Source organism: Bacillus rossius, chromosome 1 (assembly GCF_032445375.1).
Source record: "Bacillus rossius redtenbacheri isolate Brsri chromosome 1, Brsri_v3, whole genome shotgun sequence".
NCBI lineage: Eukaryota > Metazoa > Arthropoda > Insecta > Phasmatodea > Bacillidae > Bacillus > Bacillus rossius.
Genome location: NC_086330.1, coordinates 307,301,296 through 307,326,359, shown reverse-complemented (window position 1 = coordinate 307,326,359; position 25,064 = coordinate 307,301,296). Strand labels below are relative to the sequence as shown.

Here is a 25,064-nt window from a genome sequence, read left to right as displayed (position 1 = left end):
TTGGAGCCAATGAAAATTGGAGCCAATGAATATTGGAGCCAATAAATATTGGAGCCAATGAATATTGGAGTTAATGAATATTGGAGCCAATGAAAATTGGAGTCAATGAATATTGGAGCCAATAAATATTGGAGTCAATTAATATTGGAGACAATGAATATTGGATTTAATGAATATTGGAGCCAATGAAAATTGGAGCCAATGAATATTGGAGTCAATGAATAATGGAGCCAATGAATATTGGTGCCAACGAATATTGGAGCCAAAAGACTGTTGATGCCAATTACTTATAGAACTACAAACTGGTTGATTCATAGACTGATGGAGACATTATATCCTAGCTTAACACTGACGATCGCATCCTATCGAGTTAAATGTAAGTGCGAATGTACCTCCTTTTCGTTAAATGAGCTTTCGTTTTGTAGAATGTGCTTCTCTTTTTATTGACGGCGCGTCCAAAATGTGCTGCCTTTTTGATGGTGCTTCTATTTTTAATGATGATTTGACTCTAGTATTATAGTAAATTGATCTTGATTTGACTAGCGTATTATTCCATCCGGTGCTTGTATATAAGCGAGTACTAGACATCTGGTCGCTCAGTTTGTTACTGACGACGACGTTGCAAGGATCACCTAATTTGATTCATCTGGTGCATAAGTCGCGTAATTACTTGATCTTGCGAACTTGATGGCATCTTTACCGACTTTAACGACGAACATGATGGACGTTGTACCATCGTCTACGGGAACCTTGACGTCAGCGACGACGAAGAAGGTGCAGATCCCGTTGGCAACGAGAACGACAACATTGGAGGAGACCTCATCAGTCGTGGTACCACCAGCAGAAGAGAGCTTAATGACTACAGAGCTGGCTGTGCAGGAAACCACGACGAACGACGATTCGACCTCGATGGAGACTTCAATGGATGCTGATTTGACAACTAACGAACATCGGTGCTGTTACTGCGACAAGATTTTCTCAAACAACAGCAATGCTCGACGACACGAGAAGAGCGAATGTGCTAAGAACCTTTATCGTAAAATGATTGGTTGTGAGAAATGTCATAAGCAGTTTGCTAGAAAAGATAATATGAAAACGCACATGAAGGCATGCAAAGGTCCTGCTGTGCGGCAGAAAGTAAAGGTTTCGGTGCAACAAGGATGCATTGATGTTCATAAGAGTATGCCTGGAGATGGTAAAATCGTAGTAACATCGACATCTGGATCAGGTCTGAAAGGTTCGTCTTCATCACCACGGTATCCTTGCAGCTACTGTGATAGATACGTCGTTCGCATTTTCCCATGATGCACGAAGACATGAACGGAGCAAATGCATGAAGAATCTTTCTCGCATGAAGTTTCGCTGTGATGAGTGTCATGAATGGTTTACTCGAATTGATAATTTGCGACGACATGTGAAAAAATGTAAAGGTGAAGTCCGTGCGCCTACTGCAGAAGTACCTGCAGAAATTTCAACTCCTCGGTTTAGGTTGAAGGCTCGTGAGCGTACAGGCAAAAAAACAGTTGTGCAGCAACCGATTGCTATGGTATCTGGACATGGAACTAAACCTAAGACTGTGGTCGGTGCTCTACTGGTGAATGATAATGGCTTCTACTTGGCGCAGTCAGCATTTCGTGGAACGTTGAAAGACTACTATTATTTAAATACGTTCGGTGAGTCGAAGGACATTTGTACTTTTCTCGATGATATCAGACAGGACATAATCAATCAGCTTACTGATGATGTAGCATCAAACGGACCATTAAAATATAACTTGTGGCTGGACTGTATATAGGCCTATGGAAAGCCATATCCGTTAGATGACAAATTGAAGAAATGTGCATTCAAGACATCGGCTGCAGTAATTTACAGTTCTGACGATGTGAAGCAAACTGTTAAAAACGGTATCCAGGAACTCTGTCCAGAAGAGGAGAACTATGTTAGTAAAGGTTCTGGTTGGTCTCTGTCTAGTATAAACCGATTGGAGTTAAGAATTAGTCATTTCACGCATATGCAGGGTTAAATGTTTATAAGATTGCTGGCTTTCACAAGTGATCCTGTAGTAGAATAGAAATGATGTAATAAATATTATGTTTGTAAAAGAACTTGCAGTGTTTTATTTCTCGAGCCTTACACTTATCTGGTATTTAAATTTATTTTTAGCTTCGACCATAGATCGAACCAAGTATCGAATCAATCATTACTTGAATGGGTGATTTTTTAGGTGAATTTAGGAGTGAATGGACAATTAACTCCGCGAAAGGTAATGGTAAACAGAATCTAAAATTTATTTAATAATTAGTTACAACTGTCACTGGTCAAGAATCGAACCGTGGACACGAATCCATCGATTCAATTTGTAAATTAATGAGTGATTTTTTCGGAGACTTTTGGAATTTTTTCCGAATTTATGTGTTAGTTATTACGAATTTCCAAGATGGTGGGCACCTCAGTAATAAATGATTACTGCACTGTATCGGGTTAGAATAAAACTATCATGATGGTAAGATAAGTACACACAAGATGGCATCCTCCATCAGACGAAAACAAGATGGTGGCAATGACCACTAGCAGGCGGTAGCTCCTGGTAGCATGTACTAAACATAAAATGACGGATTCATGATGGACGACGAGGACAAAGTCAAATTTCAAGGACAAAGTCAAATTTCAAGGACAAGGTCAAATTTCAAGGTCAAGGGCAAATTTCAAGTTCAAGGTCAAATTTCAAGGTCAAGGTCAAATTTCAAGGTCAAGGTCAAATTTCAAGGTCAAGGTCAAATTTCAAGGTCAATGTCAAATTTCAAGGTCAAGGTCAAAGTTCAAGATCAAGGTCAAAGTTCAAGATCAAGGTCAAAGTTCAAGGTCAAGGTCAAAGTTCAAGGTCAAGGTCAAATTTCAAGGTCAAGGTCAAAGTCAAGGTCAAGGTCAAAGTTCAATGTCAACAGTTGAGGACAAAGGTATGGTGACTAGATACTTATACTAACATGGTATCAGCACACTCTAGCGGACGAAAACAAGATGGTGACCTCCAGCGGGTGATTTAAAGATGGTGGCCGTCACGAAAAAGTGCAACGGTGGTTTTAAGGATTTTTTATTATTTAATTCGATTAGTTAATTTTTTTAATGATTTTTGGATTTTTTCCCGCTTTTCTAGCATTAAAATTACGGATTTTCAAGATGGCGTCTAAATTTTAAGATGGCGACCATAACGATAATTGCAACATTAATAGGATCCAATATGGTGGTCGTAACGTAAAGTGTAAGAATGACATGGTACTCAACCAAGATGGCGGGTGTAACGAAATATGCAACATTTATATAATCCAAGATGGCGACCGTAACGATAACTGCAACAGTGGTTTTTAATATTTTTTTAATTCGATCAAATAATGTTTTTAATGATTTTTAAATTTTTTCCCGATTTTCTAACATAAAAATTGCGGATTTTCAAGATGGCGGGCGTAACGAAAATAGCAACGGTGACGTCATAATCCTAAAAGAGGCTTAACTGAGGCTTGAGTTAAGGATGCTTAAGCCTATATCAGGAATTTGTGTTCTTTCTAAGGCAAAAGACATTTGTGGTTTTTCGAAATCCTAATTTTTCCTCGAAACGGGAATTTTTCCCTCGAAAACGGGAAATTTTGAGTCATTTTGAGTCAATTTTGAGGAATTTTGAGGAATTTTGAGTCAAAAATGGCCGCCGTGACGTCACAATCCAAGATGGCGGTCGGCTCCACAGGCTCCACCGCCTGCCGCCTGTCCCAGCTCCGTCATTCATATACTACTACCATTAAATTAAATTACCTTATAGAGAATTTTTTTTAGCAATAATAATGCTGATTTAAGGGGCCCGCCTCGTCAGGGGTGTATGTGTGTTAGTGAGGCGGGATGATAAGCGCGACGCTCGCTGGTGCTTCCAGCGCGGTATAGCCTCTAAGCGTAAGGCTCTGAACTGGCGCGCATTCGTCTTGTCGTCACAGGATAACTGTGAACTTTGAGCGGTGACCGTAACATTATATGGCGGAGAAATGAAGATAAAGGTGTTATGCAAGCCCCTTAAGTGTTTTCAAGAATCTGTACTGATTGTTTTATGCCTAAAAATTACTCTGAAAACACGCGTTTTAGGCATTTTAACGCTTCTAAAAATACAGTTTAAAAACTTAATCCGAAATTAAAAGTACTTTTCGGTCATCAGCGAACTCTTAAATGCTATTCGTAAATAGGCCCCACTCGGATATGTTGAGTAGATTTGAAATCGCGTTGTTTTTCCTGAAGCTCTGCACACCGTCTGTGTGACCAGGTAGGCGGGCCCCTTAAGGGGATTCGTTACTGAAAATGTTAACTTTTTTATTTATCTTGTGAGGCATTCAGATATATATTTTTTTTCTTTTTTAAGTGTATAAAAAACATATACACAAAATAAGAAAAAAATTAAAATGTGTACGGTGAAGGCTTTTTGTAAATTTTATGTAATATATATGTAATGTACAAAATTTTATATAACTCTGGAACTTTTTATTAGATTTTCATGAACCAAGTGTAATTTTGCAGATGATGTCCTCTTAATTATTAGGTAGGTTCATAATTGTACTTTTAAAAATGTGGATATAATACAAATAGAACGATTTGTTTTTATAATAATAAATATTTACACTAACAAAAAAATTAAAATCTCAATTTATACAAAAGTTACATTCATAAATCTACCTAAATACTTAGTTCAAATTCTGAAGAATGCACTATAAAATTTTAATCCCCGTGCAACAATTACTTTTTGAGTTATATCAATTCAAATTTTTAAAAACACGAAATATATGATTTGCAGGAATCACCTGTTGAAAGTTATAGTACCTAACATTTTGCACAAATTCAGTTTAATAGACCAACAAACTTTTGTTTTGATGTCTCTGCTTTTGTTAGTTTATGAGCCTGATTTATTTTACACAATAAAATTCTTATAAGAGTTTCTTGTACATTATTTTTTTGTATATTTTTAAAAAAAAAAAAAAATGACAAAACTTACTCCGGAAAATGAAAACTAAGAGAAAGTTTGTTTGGAAATAAATAAGTTTTGCACGGCTTCAAAATTCACCAGCACAATAAGTTAGGCCCTCCTGTTGTTTTTTTCTTTCTTCTTCTTGAAGTTGTGCTTGTCTAAATTTATTTTTGTATTCTGAATATTTTTTGTGTTTTCGGACCCTAACAAGGCAGAGTCGTTTCCGATCAAAGCTTTTTGCAATTTTTTCTGTCTGTGGTCCTGGACTAAGTCCACCTTCCTTTTGAAAAATAGACACAGACTTCATGCATCCAGTGTTATATTGACAAATGCCCTAAATGACTCCAATTTCTAATTTCTTCTTTGAAGCAAAAGTGGTTTTTGGGCATTTCGACCATACAACACCGTGGAGTGATTCATTTGCATTTTGTGTTTTTCCTGTTACACACTTTCTTAGTAAGTCATCTGAAGATAACCTTTCATACAAGGGAAGTATTTTATCAAATACTTTGTCACTAATAGGTGTTCTAATCATTTGGTTGTGTGGTCTAGGTTTTTCCATTTTTGCTAATGCTCTGTTGAAGAAAAACCAAGAACTCTTTCCTTCGGGACATTTCTGATGTTGGAGATTTTGGTCTGTTGAGTTACAGTGATGTAATGTAGCAAAAATTGCACCTTTCATTTTTTTAGTATCTCCTAGATTGTTCTGGATAGCATTTATATAGTATCCTGTAAGTTTGTCTATAGTTGTAGCCTTCAAACTTCCATGTTTTCTCCCTCCAAGGGGATCACCTTTCCCTGTGTTCTCGGAGACTATTTTTCTGAGGCCTGTCCCTAACCTTTTAGCCACATGATTCAAGCATTAAACTTTTTATATTGCTAACTCCCCGTAAGGCTTTATAGAACTCAAGTGAACAAATGTTTTTGAACCCCCATCTGATACCAAGGTAGTGTACTGAAAACAATGTTCCTCTGACCTTTTCCAAAGCCGTTCCGCTGCAATAACCTCCATCATTGGAGAGGACCCTTCATAATTTTGTTGACAATCTGTTATTTTATGACTGTCAAACCAGTTCTGAAATTCTACAGAGTCTTTTCCCAGCTAGATTTTCATCTTCTCACATACCCTACAGTATTTCGATAGAACCTCATAATCAATAACAAGTCCTGTTACAACTTCCACGCAACAGCCAATCCCATTTTTTGACGTGAATCCTCTCTTTTGCCAACTTCCGTCATACATTACGCTTATATTGAAGGGACCTTCATCATCCATTCACCTGCCATCAAGTTGACAATTTGCTTTACGAACTTCAATTCGAGCAGCTTCTAAATTTTTCTTGGCAGCTTCAATGTAAATTGTGTGCAGTTTTCCAATGTGCCAACTGTAGGCTTTACTTTTAGTGTTTTCATGTTTAGGTACATTCCAAATGTTTCTAATGTTCTATGACCCTTGCCAATTGATGAGAAAGCCTGTACACTGAGTTTATTATTTTAATTTCAATTAATTACTCTTACTTTTAATACTAGTTAGATAAATTGTAAAAACACGTTTTACCGTTTGAGACAAAGAACCAGACATTTTTTAACATAGCATTAATGCCCATTATTCTTAAATACTTAGTGAAATAAAACCAGCTAGCTTTTACTTTTAACAGGGGCGCAGTTTCTATAACAATAAATTATTTCCATTAAAAAATTATGGAAGCTAATTTACTACAAACTAATGCTTGTTCAATTTGAGACTTCTTTGTTTGAGGTTATTGTGCTCATATCATTTACTTTTACTTTAAGTAACAAATAAAGGCCACGAAGTGGAAAATAACTAAACAAATATCAGAGATATGTATTAAATGTTATTAAATAAATTAGACACACATTAAAAATAATAATACATTATTACTTACAGTACAGTTAATTCATATAAAAAAATTAAGATATTCCAGTGTTAGAATTCGAACAAAATCAGAAAGAGCTAATAAAAAATTTAAACCGTACGCTTTGTCACTGTGCTATAAAAGCATAATGTATAATGTACTGCGATTGTGAGTACGGTAATTAATGTAATAATGCCTCATTTCTATCATATTTTTAAGTTTTTATTACTTCTTGCTACGAATTTTTAAGTTTACACTATATATTCTGAGAATAGTTTTACTACTATACGATTGTTCACGAATTAATATATATACATATATATATATGTTTGCGCTGCAACGTGTGGGTCCGCCATGTTGACGACTTCATTTCGGCGGTAGCGATGACGGGTTCTCCCGCCTATGGGCCTCATTGTGGTAGTCTTAGATACTAACGACAAGCCACCACAGGCGGGAGTTCCACCGCAGCTCATCACAACTCGTCAATTCCCAAGCTCCCGTGCACGAGGCTACCATCACTGCCCACGTGAATGAACTAGTCAGTCCGCAGGCACTGTCATCAGCGGGTATAGCCTCGCAACTGGGGAGCTCGTGAAACGACGCCCTGGTGGCAGAGAGCGCCCGTGGCTTGTCGCCAGTATCTGAGAGCACCACGGCACGGTCCGCAGGCGGGAAACCTGACAACAACCACGCCTACCGCCTGCTCGCGGTGAGCCGTTGGAGAGCGAGTCCTAGGCCAATAAGCCCCCGCGGATACAGACAGCTGGAAACACTGTGGGACAGTGGGTCTGTGAACAGAAAGACACTAGAGAGTGTTAGCAAGAGAAGTTTGTGTGATTTCTGATAAAAATTGAGGGTAAAATTACTTGGGGACATTTAGACGGTACGCACGTGAACAAGCCCCAGAAGATGCTCAGTAAAAAGCGGACGTCGGACGTGATATCTCTGCAGGATGAAGCAATAGCTTGAACATCAACAACAACCGCAACATCAGCTCTGTGTTCTTGAGTAGGTTTTCGCCGTTGTTGCAACGGCTGAAAGAACAATCAGAATACTGGTCTAAACAAAAGAACTGAAGCTCAGTCAGGTGAGACGTTACACAAGGAGGCTGAATTAGCAGGGTCGGCAGTGATTACGTGACGTCACAGCCCTACAGATCGCCGCTCCATTGGCGCTGACGTAACTGCTGTTGCGCAGTTCTGGTCGCTACACTTGATCGCGTGGACGCGGCGAGAAAGGAAACAGTGCAGACGAAGCTTTTAATTAAAATATGCTAGTTTAAAATGTTGGTCATGTAAATCACAGGAAAATAAAAAATATTTTAAGTTTTTCGTAAATAATCCTTATTGAGTAACGATAAGCATTAAAAAGATTTAATAAAATAAAGTAGGTATTTCACTCTATAGTCTACCGTTGGTTGAGTCCCGCTTCCGGAACTTGTAAGCCATGCTCCACTAAACTCCTGAATTAAGAAATTTGAGGCCCATTCTCTAAAACAACAAACTAATTAAGAAAGTTTTTCAAATTCACTTTATTTTCAATAAAATACAGTAATTACGAGAAATTATTTTATAACTATACAAATGCCGAATAATTTAATGGAAAAGTCGCACACAAAGTCCAAGACGACAAAAAATTTTAAAACAAATTTTTTGCAACTTTAAAGCTACTACAACTATTTAGACGAATCTTTTTATTAAGAACTACTAAAATCCTCCTTAAATAGACTAGGTACAGCACGCAACTTTCTGGACTGCAATTTTTAACACGATTTTATTAGCTTCATACTTATGTATGTTAGTATGTAACGGAAAATTTGAACATGATTTTGATCCCCCTTCAAAACATCGGATTAACTCGAAATTTGGCATACTTTTCAAGGACCGATGACAATTCAATATGTTAAACAGTTAGACCCGTTATCCTTAATAGGATAGTCAGGATTAGCGATTTTTTGTTTTCCTTAAACTTGTACCTAGTGTCTTTGCGCCAAGACCAAGAAGGGAAACTACCAGGCGCGCCGATCACCTATTTCTCATTAAGTTACCGACTTTGAATAAGATGAAATTTTCGGAGAGGAAACTTGAAAACCGGCTTCTCATCCAAAGGAGGCAGCAGGCGCCCAAATTGCTCATTTATCGGTTAGAATAAACATCAATGACCTCCCAATTTTATTGAAAATCATTGATTTTCATAGTAGGATATTGAAAATATTGTGTACTATAGTTCTTCAACACGCTGTATCGAATATATATTTTAAAAGCAGCCAATATCTACTCAAACTCACTTTAATAGTAAATTGATGTAATAAAGAAAACCAAACTAAAAAAATAAAAATAAATACTAGATTTAAAAAATTTAAAACACACTTTATAGAAAATCCGACAAAAAAATTAAAAATAAATAAATAATAGTGTCAAAAAACTAAAAACCACGTTTCTATAGAAAATCCAACTCAAAAGTGAAAAATAAATAATAGTAAAAAACTACTGATAAACACGCTTTATAGAAAATCCAACTAAAAATTAGAAAATAAATGTTAATAAATTTGAATTAAGAATAGTGCAAATAAGAAAAAAATTATTTTATTGTAAAAAAAGCGTGGGGTGCATGGTGTCAATAGTTATAAATATTTTATTGACAGATATGAGTAGAAGAAGTATCATTTTGATAATATCTTAAAAAGCACCCCACGCTTTTTTTTTTACAATAAAATACATTTTTTTCTTATTTACACTATTCTTACTTCAAATTTATTAAAATTTATTTTCTGATTTTTAGTTGGATTTTCTATAACAGCGTGTTTTTTTTATTTTTTAAACTATTATTTATTATGTTTACTTACGCAGCATATGCGTGGGCTCTAAACAGTAAAATACATATTTAACGAAAAAGTCCTAAAGTGAAAAAGATACGGTAAATTTGAATAGGTGTATAAAAAGTTTTCCATTCTTTTCCGCAGCTAAACATAGTAATTAAATTAGTTACGAACCTTTATGTTGTTTTTAAAGCACGGTGAAATATTTATAAATTGAATGCGCCTAGATTGTTTAAAAAAACAGGTTTAAATGGCATTATGCTAAGCGCGTTAAATAAATTGCCATAAAATATGCTTCATAGCTATCTAAATCTCTTGGCAGTTGTAAGGTCTGCATTTACATATTCAAACATATTATAATGGCCAAAAAAGGATGCGACTAATGGCTACACTTAAACTACTATTGTTTTTCTGGTAACGTAAAATAAAATTCAAACATAACTTCTCAATATGATTGTCATTTTTGTATCCTATAGTAACTAAGTGTTAAAAAAGTTCACGTTGGAATCAGAAACACAAACAAAAAACATTTATTTTCAGTATACTTAAAACGATACTATTTTTTTTATCCACGATTCCACTTCTGGAACAAAAATAAATAGTTTTAATATAACGGGTCCCTAATATGAAGTCCCGTAAATCCACAGACAATTGTGGAAAATGTTTGACACTGTGAAAAAGACGTCTTCGCAGTACTGCATGGACTTCTGGGTTAAGATAAGCAGTCGTTTCCTGAAACTCACGGGAGTGTTGAAGTGAAACGATTTCCTCGAGAATGAATCAAGGAAGAATACAGTAATACAAGAAAGGCATTAACAGAGAATGTGATGCAGGAGCAGAAAGTATAAATAAGGAAGCAGATGTGAAGTAGATTACAGCATATTTATGAAACTGATCGTGGGCTTTCATGGCAAGAGTGTTGACAATTTCTTTATTTGTGGGCTGAAGCCGTGTTGCTGTAAATATGTAGTGCTCGACGTTTCGGCATTGGCTGACACCCGGCAACTAGACGATACTTGGTAGCTTACAAGCAAACAAATCCTGATTGGCCGGATCCTTCTCGAATACACACGAACCAATCACAGCTGTGAATGGAAATGTGTAAATGTTGTGAAAAATCACTTGGTAATCGCTCTTAAAGGCGTCGGCAACGAAACATCTCCAAACGTCGAGGCCAGCATATTTTTAAGGTTATACCTAAGACTTCAATTGCTAAACAAAAAAGAACAAATAATGAATGTGACATTAGCAAAAAAAAACGTAGTTCTCAGACAGTTCATACGTTCAGTGTTTGGGTTTGGGCCTTTTTCGATATGGTAACTGAGTCTGCATATGTGCCCATCAAAATTTCTGACTAAGTTTGCGTATTTTGTGCGCTCTATTTGATTGTATTGCGTCCCACGCAAGGACGTAGCCAGGGGGAAGTCAGAACCCATCCCTTCCAGGATCTAAAAAAAAAATAAACACAAGCAAAGATATAATGAGAAAATTGAGGCAACTTAGCTACATAAGTGTACAGAGAGATTATTTTAGAAGAATTATTGTAATCCTTAGTGGACTGCAATAATATGTTTCCTTCCCATTATAGCCCGATATGTATCATACACAAAAGCGGTGGGAATTGTGTTTCCAAGTAATCTATATTTAATGCTGCTATGCATATATTATTTTAACTTGTTTCAGGGGAAAACATCAAATAATTGTCACAAGAACATAGTATGAAATAAAATTTAATAATATGTATAAATGTTCAGTTTTATTTTATCAAGCAAAATCATTAGGCCTACTTAAATTTCTATGCGTGAACGTTGGGAGTTCTAAAAGTCCACTGCTCCCTGAGCTATCAGTGTGGGAGTCAATATTTATTTTCAAATTCCACTATAGAGAGAACTTGCTCATAAAGATAATGTGGTGGTTGAACAAGACCCCTCCGCTGCGGGCTTGTCCAGCACTCTAGTCACGTGGGGCCTGGCTGGAGACACAAGGCGGTCCGGAGGCGGCCGGGGTCTCGATTGTCGACATTTCATTTTAACATACTGTTTGTATACACCCTGCTGTATCTATTAAACCCATTTTACAGTACCTATGTAATATCCGTGTTTTTGAGTGTGTGGGTAATCCCCATTTTCAGAGAATTTTTCTTTTATGAGTTTGGTTTCATAAGCCAAGAAATATGTTTGAAGAAAAGTGTTTAGGAGATGGAAACTGGAGGGTAGTAATACACGGATTGCATTCATTATATTGTTACCTGTGTAAAATCATGGGTGGCCCATTTTTACACCCCCTCGAAGTAAAGTATTGTTGTTTAACTTTTTAAACCCAATACTATATCTGGTCAGCTTGTACGTATTTAGTCTTAAATGTGTCGTCACACGAGGACGCAGCACGTGATACCAGCATTTCGCTAATGGTTTCGTGGCAAGACATTCTCTCCACCTCTTGTTTTGCATTGCGGACTTTCAGTGGTAGCCTATATAAGTACTAACTGTGTTCTTGTCGGTCCAGCCAAGCGTGGGGAAAGTAGGTATCTCCCGCCGACCGCAACCAATCTTCAAACACTTTGAGGAGTTCTGATTAATGTCCGATGGGCCCCATTCCCCAATAATGGTTAAGATTTTTCCCGAAATAATTAATGCCGCACGATTTAATAGGCTTATTTCAAACATTCTTAAAAAAAAAAAGGCTGAAAGTACTAATGGACTATCACCCCGGGACTCTTTAATAAAATTGTGTTAAATATTTATACACGATGTTTAGGTTTAACAAGCAGTTATACTAACACGAGCCGTGACCTGTTGTGGAATCCACGACAACAGTTGCCTGAGAGTAGTTAGGACTCACCCGTCAGAGCTATGGCCTCCTCGAAGGAGGTGGGCGTCGGGCGTCCCAGCCCGGGCAGTTCCACCGTGAACACTTGTGGAGCCATGCTGCCCGGCCTGCCGCTCGCTGAGCACTGAGCACAGAGCACAGAGCACTGAGCTGCCTTATCGTGGCGACCCCCCTCCCTCCCTCGGGCCTTCCCTCGTCACCGAGACGACCTCGGTCAAGGCCTCCAGCGCTCCGCGCGGGCGATCTGCGCAATCGCATGTCTTCGGCAATCGGCAGCGGATTCGGTTCGCAACGGACACAAACAGCCCTGCTCTCGCGTGAGGTCTGTTCGGCAGCGACAGACAGAGGACATGACCCGGCTTGTGCCCGAGCGACCTCAGGAAACTGCCAGAACAAGTTCCGAACCCTGGTCCTTCGGAATGCGAGTTGAGTGGTATGATAAGTTTAAAAAAAAATTCCTTTTGGCACAGCCAACAGGCGTAGGTAAATTTTGAAGTGTGTACCTATTTCTTCTGGAAATGTTTAGGAAACTTCTATAAACTCCTGGAATATTTTTAGAACGTAATGTACATAACGTCCTATATGTTCGCCTATATTCAAAAAAGATCTATTAAACATTATATCATATTACATGCACCGAAAAAATATTTTTTTTTTGTTAAATGCATCCAGCACTAAAATAGTTATGCAATTGGCAATTGTTGTTTGACCTGCAATCACTATATTTCATCCTTTGCACTAATATGTGGACATATAGTTTTTTTTTAAAAATAGGTTACGATGGTTAAAAATAAATTACGAAAATTTCATAGTAAGTAAGTTTTAATTTTTTTGTTTAATTCCAACTCCTGTTTTTACGGTAAGAATTCGTTTCATAAAAAAAATTGTTTCGGACAAAAGTTTTATTAAAAAATTATAAGGTTAACAAACAATTTATATAAATTCAATTTTGTGCCTACGAAGCAAGTTGTGATATTTTTTTTGTCTCCAGCCCTTGTTTATTCAATCCCTTGCAGTTATGTTTTGGTCGTAAAAAAAATTTTTCAGACAAAAGATTTTGGTATTACTTCTACGAGTTGTAATACGTTTAAACGGATGCAATGTTTTCCATATTATAGGAGTTACAGCGAAGTTTCTGAATTTTCCAAAAATAAACTTTCCTCATTTCTACCCCTTTGGTCAGATATTGCCTATTAAAGAAATTGACCGGTATTTTTCACTTCTAGATTTAATGTATCAGTTTGGGAGCGATTTGTGAACAATTGCGGCAGTTATCGTGTCAATTAAATTGTTATATATATAATTGTTATATATATACACACATATATGTACAAACTTTTGAGTTGACAATGGTTTTGGCGTATACGGACCATGAAACGAAAAACTATAGAAAACAATTTTGGAAGTCGCACAATGGTAACGGCAAAAATATGTAGTGTTTCTTTGAAATCTACCTAAAAAGAGAGAACAACCCAATAAGAACTAAGTAAAATTAGACTTCTTTCTATTTTATTTTTGGCATATTGTTAATGCTTTATTTGATTTTAAAAAAAACACAATACATGTGTGAAGTCTGATCAGTCAAAAAGACTGGCAATTAGTTATACCGCAGATTGCAGTAAGTTTGCATCTATACTCCTCCCTGCTCGTGGCTTGCAGTGGCGATAATGGTAAACAAGGAATACCTGAGAATCAGCATTTTCTCTGCTGTAGAAGTAGTGTTACTGAAGGAAAATAGAGAAATTTTAGTGCGAACTAAATTAAATAAAATTACCTATAAAATTTATAAATGTATTTTATGTAGAAAGTTTTATGTGTATATAAAATTATGTACTTTTTCACACTTTAAACATGTATATTTCTGCCAATGTTTAGTTACTGAAAGTAATCATAACTTCCAGCTTCCAAATATTTATAGTAGTGGCACACTTCAATCTAAACATGTTAATAATTTTAGTGACAGGAAATAAATTAAATAATTAATTAAAAGGCTTAATATGTTTTCTAAATAAAGTACATTAACGATGATACTACATGTGGTAAATACTAAATGTGGTATTGATGGAATGAATAACTAGGAGGAAACAAGGAGAACTCTGAGAAATCCCACCAACATCCGGCCGCGTCTACCGCGCTTCCCTATGGCGAAACATCCGTGTTTGATTGTGATCTGATCACTTAACCACAAAGGCACTAAAATTGAAGGATTTTTGCAGAGTTACACCAAGGTAAGTGTATCCAAACATCAAAGCATTGTCGCAGGGTTACGTAACTAGCGCAAGTAAGCTCATAAACTTCACCTTGGCTGTCATTACTCCAGAAGACAGCCTTGCTCCCAGGATATCGAACACATAGTAATGTGTCAATCCTAGTGAGACGTCGTCTATTTAATGCACGGGAACGCTTTTATTTCATTTTGACGCTTCTAAAATAATCATTGCGCTGTACAATGTTATAAGAATTGGAAACAAGAACACAAATAATTTGGACTATAAAGGCTTCAACATAACTTTTTCAACAATTTCAGCCCGTGGAAATGGGTAAGATCTGCAATTAATTACTCATTAGAGTAACTAGGTAGTCAGGTAATTTGTAAACATATTTTTATTTTTTTAGAGAAACATGTTGTAATGCATATCAACAATAGCTATCTACTGACAATGTTTGGCTACCAGCCATTCTTGCTAGAGCGTGGTTCAGATAGGCCTAAACAAACACTCAAAATAAAATGTTTCAAAAATGATAACATTAAATCTGTGCACGTGCAAACACTGTTTATAATTCCTTCTAAAAACTGCTAGATAAATTAGTACCTATCAAAATCAGTGATTTAGCCCATATTTACAAAGATAAACATTCTTGTTGGACGAAAAAGTTCCAAGTTCTATCAAAACTGGCATTACCTATACGCAGGCAAAAAACTAGTCAGAACAATTATATACGTTGCAAATAAAATAATTTACAATGAATAATTCGAACATTTGAAAACCCCCAATGGTATGTAAACCAGTTTTTTTCCTAGTGAATAGCCAAAATTATAGTTGGAAATGTCACAATTGGTTACTTTTTAATTCCATCTCTAAATCACTATGTAATACTACAGTATTAGCAGATTGACTGAAACTGTTTGTTTATTATTTATTACGTTCGAGGTTATTCCGCTTCCGGGACTTTTCGGCAGTGTTTTGTTTTGTTTCTCGCGTGGCGGCGCGCGCAGACTTTTCTGCGTCGTCATGACGACACCTCATGTAAATAAATTGCACGGCTCTGGGACAGTTTCGATATGCCTATGCATGTTTTAAAGTGATATTTAATTGGCCTACTTGAAAAAGACGCGTACGTGTCACGGCCGTGATTGGTCGATTTTACTTAACAATGCTATTTAGTCAAGAGAAGAAAAATAGTGAAAAAATGACGACATTCAGTGTATCGTGTTAATTCCCTCAGGGAATATTAACATATGTCGAGTTAATTTTCAGTGTTTTTATCGTAAGAAGTACGTCTTCCGCAAGAGAAATTGTCGGAGCAGCCCTGACATTGAATGCAAATCTCAGACATTTATTTTCCGTGAGTTACGGCGGATTTTTAGACGGTAATTAATCGTCCAGCTATCAGGTATGGCCGGCGTTAGCATCGTGTAGTGACGCCAACGCGATTTTACCGCTAATATCACCCCAGATATTAATAAACATTGATCGGTCCATTCCTAATTTCATGATAAACTAAATAAACAGTGACACTTCGGCAGAAAACTATAAATTAATTCAAAATACTTCATAATAGCTACACACAGGTCTAGAGGTCTTGAAGCTAGGACTATCGTTCGTGAGCAAACCGGAGCAAAACCCCAAAACCTTTACGTTTCAAAGACTTTAAAGGAATCTATTAAATTTTATTGTTTTAATATATATATATTTTTTGTTTAACATTCAGACATTACGCAAGAAATACCATAGACTGGACAATCTTAGCTATCTCATATTTGTTTTTGTTTAATTATGACTAGATGTTTTTTCTTTCTGAGATGTGTAATTTAATAAAATAAGTATTATAGTTTTTGTTCAATAATCTTTATTTTTCTTTGTGTTTAACATGTTTTACTTTTCTGGCGCCCAAAGCAATTAGTTCCTTTATTGATAGTTCGTCCGTATTAAAAAAGGAAATTAATTAATTAATTCGAAAACACGTTTGTGTACAGAGAGTAAAATAAATATTTTTTTTTCTGGCGCACAAACTGTGGGGCATGAAAAGTGTGTGGTTATTATGTGTGTTTTTTTTTTGTGTTATACTCGTCATTGTATATAAGATATGGAAACAAGGGGTAGGAGCAAACTTGTCAGTCAGGACAGCTCTAGGGACAGTAGTGTTGAGTCTACACACTCTTTAAAAGGATCTGTCTCCACATCACCTAGCCAACTACCTCACTCAGATTTTGATACCCCAGTAGCACATGCTGGAGCGGCTAGTTTGGAGATGACACAACCCCAAGCTATCACCACACCACACACATCCTTACCTATGTTGCCAGCTGTCATAGGTAACGAAACCAGTGTCAGCTTGCTCATTATGCTGCAAAGCATGTGGCAACTGGTGAAAGCTAATCACCAACAACAACAAGATAGTCTCCAGGGCACTAAAGATAGTATTAAACAGCAACTGGAATTTATAGATAACACTCTTCAACGTGAAATGAATTAGGTCAAAAATAGTGTGTGTGCAATTTATGTGCGATTAACCGAACACGAAAATTACACAGAAACACAGTTTCAATTGATACAACAACAGTTTCATAATACTACAACTAGGTTAGCCACCGAGTTAACTACCCAGACCAGTCAGCTGAGTGACAGACTGAACCAGTTAGCTGAGCAAGCTGCTCAGAACAGCTGTGGCCTGGAACATGTACAGGTGGACACACTAGTGAAAAGTCAGACAGAGTTTTCACTAGATATAGAACAACAGGTAAGCAAGCTACAAGAGAAAGTGTTGCAGTTAAGAGTAGAAAACCGCACACACACACTGCCAATCACCATGTAGTACTGACACCAGCCCTGAACACTTATGCAACTGAAGTTCTCAGTAGCTGTGACTCACCACAGGTCGAGCCACTTGAGATCACAGTATCACACACCAACCCGGCCACCAACCACACAACATTGGATCCAGTTGCAGTGATGCATCACCCGGCACACCAATGGTCAGAGGCAATGCCTAGATTCTCTGCCAACAAAGGAGAGAATCCGATGCCATTCCTTCGCCGTTTTGAAGAGTATTCTGATATGTTCAGGCTAAGCGATTCTGAACGTCTGAGAGACCATGCATATTATTGGTGGGAGGTACTGCAGAGCACCATCACTTCCTACAACGAATTCAAAATTCATTTCAAACAACAGTTTTGGAATGTAAAAATACAGGGCACACTGCGAGCACATCTGCATACCGAAATGTATGATAACAAAAAGAACCGAACACTGGAGACCCACTTGTCTCACATGTTCGAGAGGACAAGGTATATCGAGCCAGAGATGGGTGACATGGAGTTTATGGCGATGGTGACATCCCAACTACCCATCAAATATCAAGTTCATTTGACAGGACGGAACTTTAATAACAACCCAGAGTTCCGCGAACAGGTCCTCGCGTTCGACAGGCTGGAGCGGCTATCCAGACACAACAGTAATGAAGTAGAGAAAGAATTTAAGCCGGCGCACCGGAAAGCAGCACCACTCTACACACTCTGGCAATGCGGGAACGACAGCGGCAAGGCCAACGTCAACTGTACTTCGTGGCAGCCTGCAAAACAGTATAGAACAGGAAAATGGATGAACAGGAGGGAGTTCCAACCACTACACCAGAGGGATCGCCAGCAGCAGAAGCCCTACCCCCACAACCAGAACCAGTGGTGGGGAAAGCAGTACCATCCGGAAAATCAAAATGGAAGGCCACCCAGGTGGGAGTACAGGAGTGACTCCAACCGCCAGCCGCCCAACCACATGCAACAACAGCGTATGTTGCATTCCCCAATAGCAGAAACCGCTCCTGTAAGTCAGTCGCCAGCGAGTTTCTCTACCATCAACCACCCCATGCAGCATGGATACTTTGCTCGGCAACAGCCGATTCCACCGAACTGCACATCCACGCAGCCTCAACAGACTGTGGATTACAGCTACACACAAGCTGTAGCTGAAGAGCATAAGAAACCGTCAATCTAGAGAGGGTTGTTGACGTAACACCCCGATCACCAAACCCTATACAGAGCAAAGGGGGTAAAGTTGTTATGCCAAGTTACAATTGTTTGCCATATCGAGTAATTTTAGCCACAGTCTTACTGAAGGTAAATTAACGGGAATTCCTTAGTCAAGAGTACAGTGAGGACACCATAACACAGTTTTCTACAGTGTGTCCTGAGGTACAATTAAAACATTATTGACCAAACAGTTACTGTTCTCCTAGATAGTGGTGCAGAAATATCCTGCGTGAATGAAAATTTTGCTAAACATCTAGAACTAGGGCAGAAAACGCACATTATGCCTGTTCCTGCTATCAAGATAATAGGTGCCACATCTCGTTCCAGTCCTGTTGTCAACAGACAGATTTTACTGCAAATAAAGGGCGTAGGTGAGGTTAAACACATCACTGCACTAATAGTGAGAGGACTAGCTAAAACACTCATCCTAGGAACTGATTTCCTATAGAGCATCCCACTCTTAGATTGCAGTATGGAAGTAAATGGGCGCATTCTCTCTCTCTCTCTAACACACGCCGATTGCCGTTAGCACTGTTAAGGTTAATTCTACTACAGGTTAGGAAGAAAACGGGTTTTCTTATGGGCGAGTTTGGCACAGGGAAAAATTCTGCCGCTAGGTGCGCTGGCGTAGCGAAAGGGTAACATTTTACACACTGCCATGAGGGTGAACGTGATAAAACCGCATTGAAGTCAAATAAAATAGTCGGTATGGTATTTAGTTATGTGCTTTTTGTTTGCAATAATTATATTGAACAAGTCTTCCGTTAAGAACGTGTAAATTTCACAACTTTGTGCCTTTTGGGTACGTAAATAAAAGCTATACTGCGTTTATGTTTCGCCGCGAGCAATCTGCATATTATGAAGGTAAGCAAATATTTGAGGTAAGTTATGTCTGGATGAAAAAAGATGTGCTTGTTTGTGTTTTTATCGGTTTGATATCACAGTATCTATACTATTTAGTTTGTGAACGTTGTTGATTCTCGGATTAATGGAAATTAGGCGAATAATAACTAAAGTGAAGTTGAGGTCATGACCTCACTTTACCTTACTTCAGTTTACCTGCAGGTAAGCTTTGTACTTCAATTACAGATTTACTTGTTAATATAGCAAGCATAACATAAACAACCTTTCACTTGGTTATTATTCGACTGATTTCTCGGGATATGCGACAGTCTTTCCAAGCTTAACGTAATTTTGATTCATGCCACTAATACAATTTACATACCATATTCCATTATCAGTTACAGCAAGTCCGAATTTAAAATTTACGGACACAAAACGTGGTAAATATGTATTGTACGGATTAGCGCCAAACAAAATCGTACAAATATGAAATAACTTTCATTATATGCTATCTTACGTCCTCTTTTCAGAACCGCCTGCGGAGATAAAAAATTCCAATTACTTTAGGAGATATCGAATTTTTTAATCTTCATTTTTTGGCGATTTTTTTAAAAAAATTTTTAAAAATACGAAAATACCTTTATTCTGTGCTCTTAAACTTCCTCTTTTCATTAAACCTGGCTGAGATAAGAAATTCCAAATACTTTTGGAGATATCGAATTTTTTAATTTTCATCCTGTGCACTCATGCGGCGATAACAGTTGCTTGTTTACAAGTATGATTTTTTTTTGTTTGCGATGTTCCCGAACGGAGAAAGCTAAGATGCACATAAAGTTATGCCATTCCCGATTACACCCGAACAATTATTCTTCGGCCAACCTCGGGTTTATTTATTAATATTTATATTTCTCTGTTTATTTTAATGTAGCTATACTAACCTAACTAACCATCCAAAGGGTTTTAAAGTGTTTTAATGTAGCTAACCTATCCGACCACTTTTAATATTTCAATTCATTTTTCCTGCGCAAAAATAAATAAATCCCGAGGTTGGCCGAAGGTGAATATTCGGGTGTAATCGGGAATGGCAGAACTTTATGTGGATCTTAGGACTCTCACGTGAACGAATACATCATGTAAAAAGAAACTTACGTGAGTTTATTCAGTTCATCCTTTGTCCCGGTTTGTTAGGTCAGGTCAGCTACATTATAAATACTTTAAAACTAAACAACCAATAAAATTAATTTTATTATTTTTAATGTCCGTTCAGTTTCAAAGTATTTATAATGTAGCTGACCTGACCTAATCTACCTTTGTCCCATTTTGTTAGGTCAGGTCAGTTACATTATAAATACTTAAAACTATACAACATGTAAAATAAATTGATATTATTTTTAATTTCCGTTTATTTTGAAGTATTTATAATGTAACTAACCTTACCTAATGGAAAATTTCTGTTATTTAGACATTCACGCGCACACGGCAAAATATAAAATGGCGACGGTCAAATTATTACACACGTCTGGTATAGCAAAATAAGAACGGCCATATCTCCAAAAGTATTTGGAATTTTTTATCTCCGCAGGCGGTTCTGAAAAGAGGACGTAAGATAGCATATAATGAAAGTTATTTCATGTTTGTAAGATTTTTTTTGGCGCTAATCCGTACAATACATATTTACCAAAATTAAATAATTAGATCAATGCCATTGGATGTGTAGTTTAAAGGGGCGGTTCTTAACTAAACGATTTTACTATTTTTTTTTGTAGTTAGCCTAACTCAACTGACTATTTTAATATCTCAATCGTTGTAATGTAACCAACCTAACCAACTGTCCACACCCACTATTTAAGTATTTTAAACGCAGCTTACTAAAAACCTAACCAACCATTTTCACAGTATCAAAATTCTTGACATATTTTTTAAAAATTATGTTATTGTAGTATACTGTTTTAACATGTAGAAACGTTAGGTTAGCTACATTAAAATTACTGTGAAATGGAGTGAATGATTGGTTAGGTTAGTTTTATGTGTATATTGCAGAACTATTAGTTATTAAAATGGAAACGGGACAAACAAAATAATTCAAATTTTCAACCACATGGTTGCCTTCATAAGAGTGGAGAATACACCATGTAGATATGTGTAAAGGTTTTAAGTTGGATTTTTTATATTTAATTTACTTATTTATTATGCTGTAAGTGATGGCCTCAATTTAATTATTTGTTTATTAAATTGAAATCTCATTGCAAAGTACCACACTTAATTGAAACATATAATTCTATATCCATGTAGTATGCTTTAAAATTGTGAACTTTTATAATGAAGTACCAAAGCTGTATTTTTTATGTTTCAATGGAATTTCACTGAAGTCAAAACACATGTTTTAGAGAAGTAATATAAGCAATTGTAACTATCACGTTTTAAAATTACTAGCTGATTGTTTTTAAATATATCAAATTGTGCTGGAAAAATCAGTGAAATAATATGTGTATTTGTATTACTAAGCCTGCACTAGAATTAATTTGTCCCTTGGCATGTAGTCTCTTGCTCCTGCCCTCTCTGTCGTCACCAGGTGCTCAGAGGCAGGGAATGCCACAATTGATATGTCCATAAATTTGTCCCTATTTTTCATTTTCAACACTGATTACTTTCCTGCATTTCATAACATTTTTTTCTGGGGTCTCAAAAATAGTTATTGAAAATTTTATAAGGCAAAAAAATTAAATTCCAATTGCAATATTGAACTTTTCCTATAGACATCACATAAGGATTAGTTAATTAGCTATTATTTGCTTTAAAAAGTCAGCAATGAATGTTTTTTTTAAATAATACATACCTCCAATACGTTTTGGTTGACCTTTGATGTGAGAAGGTAACGAAAGCCAATAGAATTAAGTGTATGTGACAACTCAATGATTGATGTTATCATTACTCTTATTCCACAGGCTGTTGATGGTGAAAGAAACAATTCTGGCTGATATTTGGTGGATAATTCCCACGTGTCAATATACTCCAAGAAACCAAGAAGTGTCTACATAAGAAATAAAGAATCATTAAGTATTTTTAATGTTTCAATACAGGAAAATCTTTATTTTTGTTAAGTGCAGTTTATGAAAAGAAGCTGTCTATAAAATTATTTTTGTGTACTTATTTAATAAAACAAGTATATATATTTAATTTACAAAATAATTTTTAATGTGTTGTGTGCACAGGATGTGAATAAATTGGCCGAGCCCATATTTCCCATTTCATTCCCAAAAATGCTCTTGGAAGTAAAAGAAAATTGTGTTCATAAATTCATTAGTGCCTCTGGTAGTTAGTCGGTAAAGAAAACAATGACAAGTACCATTATCGCTTAAATTTTGATGTGTGGAAATTTTATTATGAATAACTGCATTATGGAAATTACATAATTTGTACAGCAATTTTTAGTTACCTGCTTCATGAGAGTAACACTCATTTTCTGGAAATTTTTTGGCTGCACATGTTTATATGTTAAATTTGGGGCCATTCTTAGGCCTGCCGCTTTACTGTCATACTTCAATAGAAGTTCCAAGTGGTTCATGCATGCTGCTTCCATCCCGATCTTAAATGAAACAAATTCCGTAACAGATTTTAACAATCAAATAATCATATTGAAATGTCAGCAATTTTTTTTTACATTTGAAAACTAACCTTAAATACACGTGATTTAAGCCATCTGTTTCTTATACAAGTGTGGACCATCAGAAATGAAATATAACTTTCTGTCGCCTGTGTCACTACATGGGTGGGTAACTGAATTACAAACGTTCTTCTCATATTTTATGCCAATACCAAACTTTTTCCACATTGAACGGTTTGTTGTTGCTCCATCACACACTACGCAGTCTACAAACAGACCAGCTGCATCTAGTTTCGCAATAGCATCCAGAACCAAATTTGTAAGGACATTGCCAGGGGCTGCATTTTTGGTGAGATACAGACCAACAACCTGGCCCCAGTTACAAATAAATGGCCGAAAGAATAGGACCAAACCATGGTCAGCATACTGAGAGAACTGTGTGTCTGTTGTATTAGAACCTACATCCACTAACCCTGTGATTGTACCAGACACTGAATTTAAATCCAAATGTTGTGTTAAACTTATTTCGTCAAACGGCAGTACACCATGATGTTCAATAGTGTCTTTTCTTATAAGCAAGGATTACAGTTTACATTTAATGCACTGCAGAATATAATCTGAAATGCCACATTCTGCCTTTATACCTCGGATGTGTGTGTTGATAGTGCGTACTGTGGGAACAAAAAGAATTTTTTGTTCTTGAATATGCTTGTACAAAGAAGGGCTCTTAAATCGCATAAGAATACATTCCAGTATCCATTTCTTACTAAAAGAATTTTTCTGCAACGTACAGGAATGAAAGCACTGTTTTACAGCTTCTTGCTGTTTTTCTGGCAGATTGTTTATGGCCTTTTGTAAAGCAGTAGTAGAAAGCTGTTTGTTTTTTCCTTGTAAGTGTTTTATCATTGTAATGGCAGATCTTTCTTTTAGTACCGAACGCTTCACATTTCTAGTTAGAAAGCATCTTCGTGGAACTTTAGATTTACTTATTAGTCGTGTTTTGAAGCATTTGCAGTGTAGGAAAACTTCATTTGAAACAAAGCAACATTTTGGACTAAACAAAATTCCATTGCATATTGTTGCATTACTTAATATTTTTAATGACACTTGAGGTGAGTTCATGCTGGTTATTTCTTTGATATGTACCCCTTTGCAAAACTCTATTATTTCCAACTTTCTGAGAAGTAACAAAATGCTGTCTGTAGTATGGACATAGTTAAAATTTAACCTCCTCATATTTATTTTACAATTGCAAATGTACAAACTTGGCTGAGCACTGTCACGTTCCCAAACAACTTTAATTAACAAATCTGCATTGTTCTGCTCAGATTTTCGGTAGTAGAAATATGTCAGTGAAGCATCGTTTTCTGTTTTTCTGCCCCAACCATTATCAAGAGACCTTGATGTTAGCCACTGCCACACATTTTCGTTTTTTGTGGTGCTAGGGGAGCTGGCACTTTGTGGCTCCAAGCGAGCAATATTGACAGAATTTTTGTTATCAATGTTCTGTAAACAAGAATGTTCAAACATGATTATTATTTTGCTATATATTTCTAACAATAAATATTCTGAAAAATTTTTATAACTATTTGTTTTACTTCAAAGTTATATGTATGTAAAACTAAGTATGTATGTGTATTTAAAACTGTGTACATGTAAAACTGTATGTATATGTATAACTGTAAATATGTAAATGACATGCTCCATAGCCTTATGGTTTCTACCAAAAAGAAGGCTCAATGGAATACAAATAAATAAATAAAAAATAATATAATAGTACACTGTTTACCTAGTTTCATGCATTGTTTTATGCTTCTGATATAACTTAAATTATTGCCAAAAACTAATGT

General features: G+C 36.4%; 1 protein-coding gene across 1 annotated transcript in view; it reads right to left on the bottom strand.

Moving 5' to 3' along the window:
* The window catches only part of LOC134527873 (synaptic vesicle glycoprotein 2B-like), a 75,730-nt gene extending 63,066 nt beyond the window's left edge, over nt 1-12,664 (bottom strand). Inside the window, exon 1 of the mRNA XM_063360857.1 lies at nt 12,533-12,664. Within this exon, the coding sequence (XP_063216927.1) occupies nt 12,533-12,617 (85 nt within the window). The 5' untranslated portion in view covers nt 12,618-12,664. The remainder of the gene's footprint in view (nt 1-12,532) is intronic.
* Between the last annotated feature and the right edge of the window lie 12,400 nt (nt 12,665-25,064).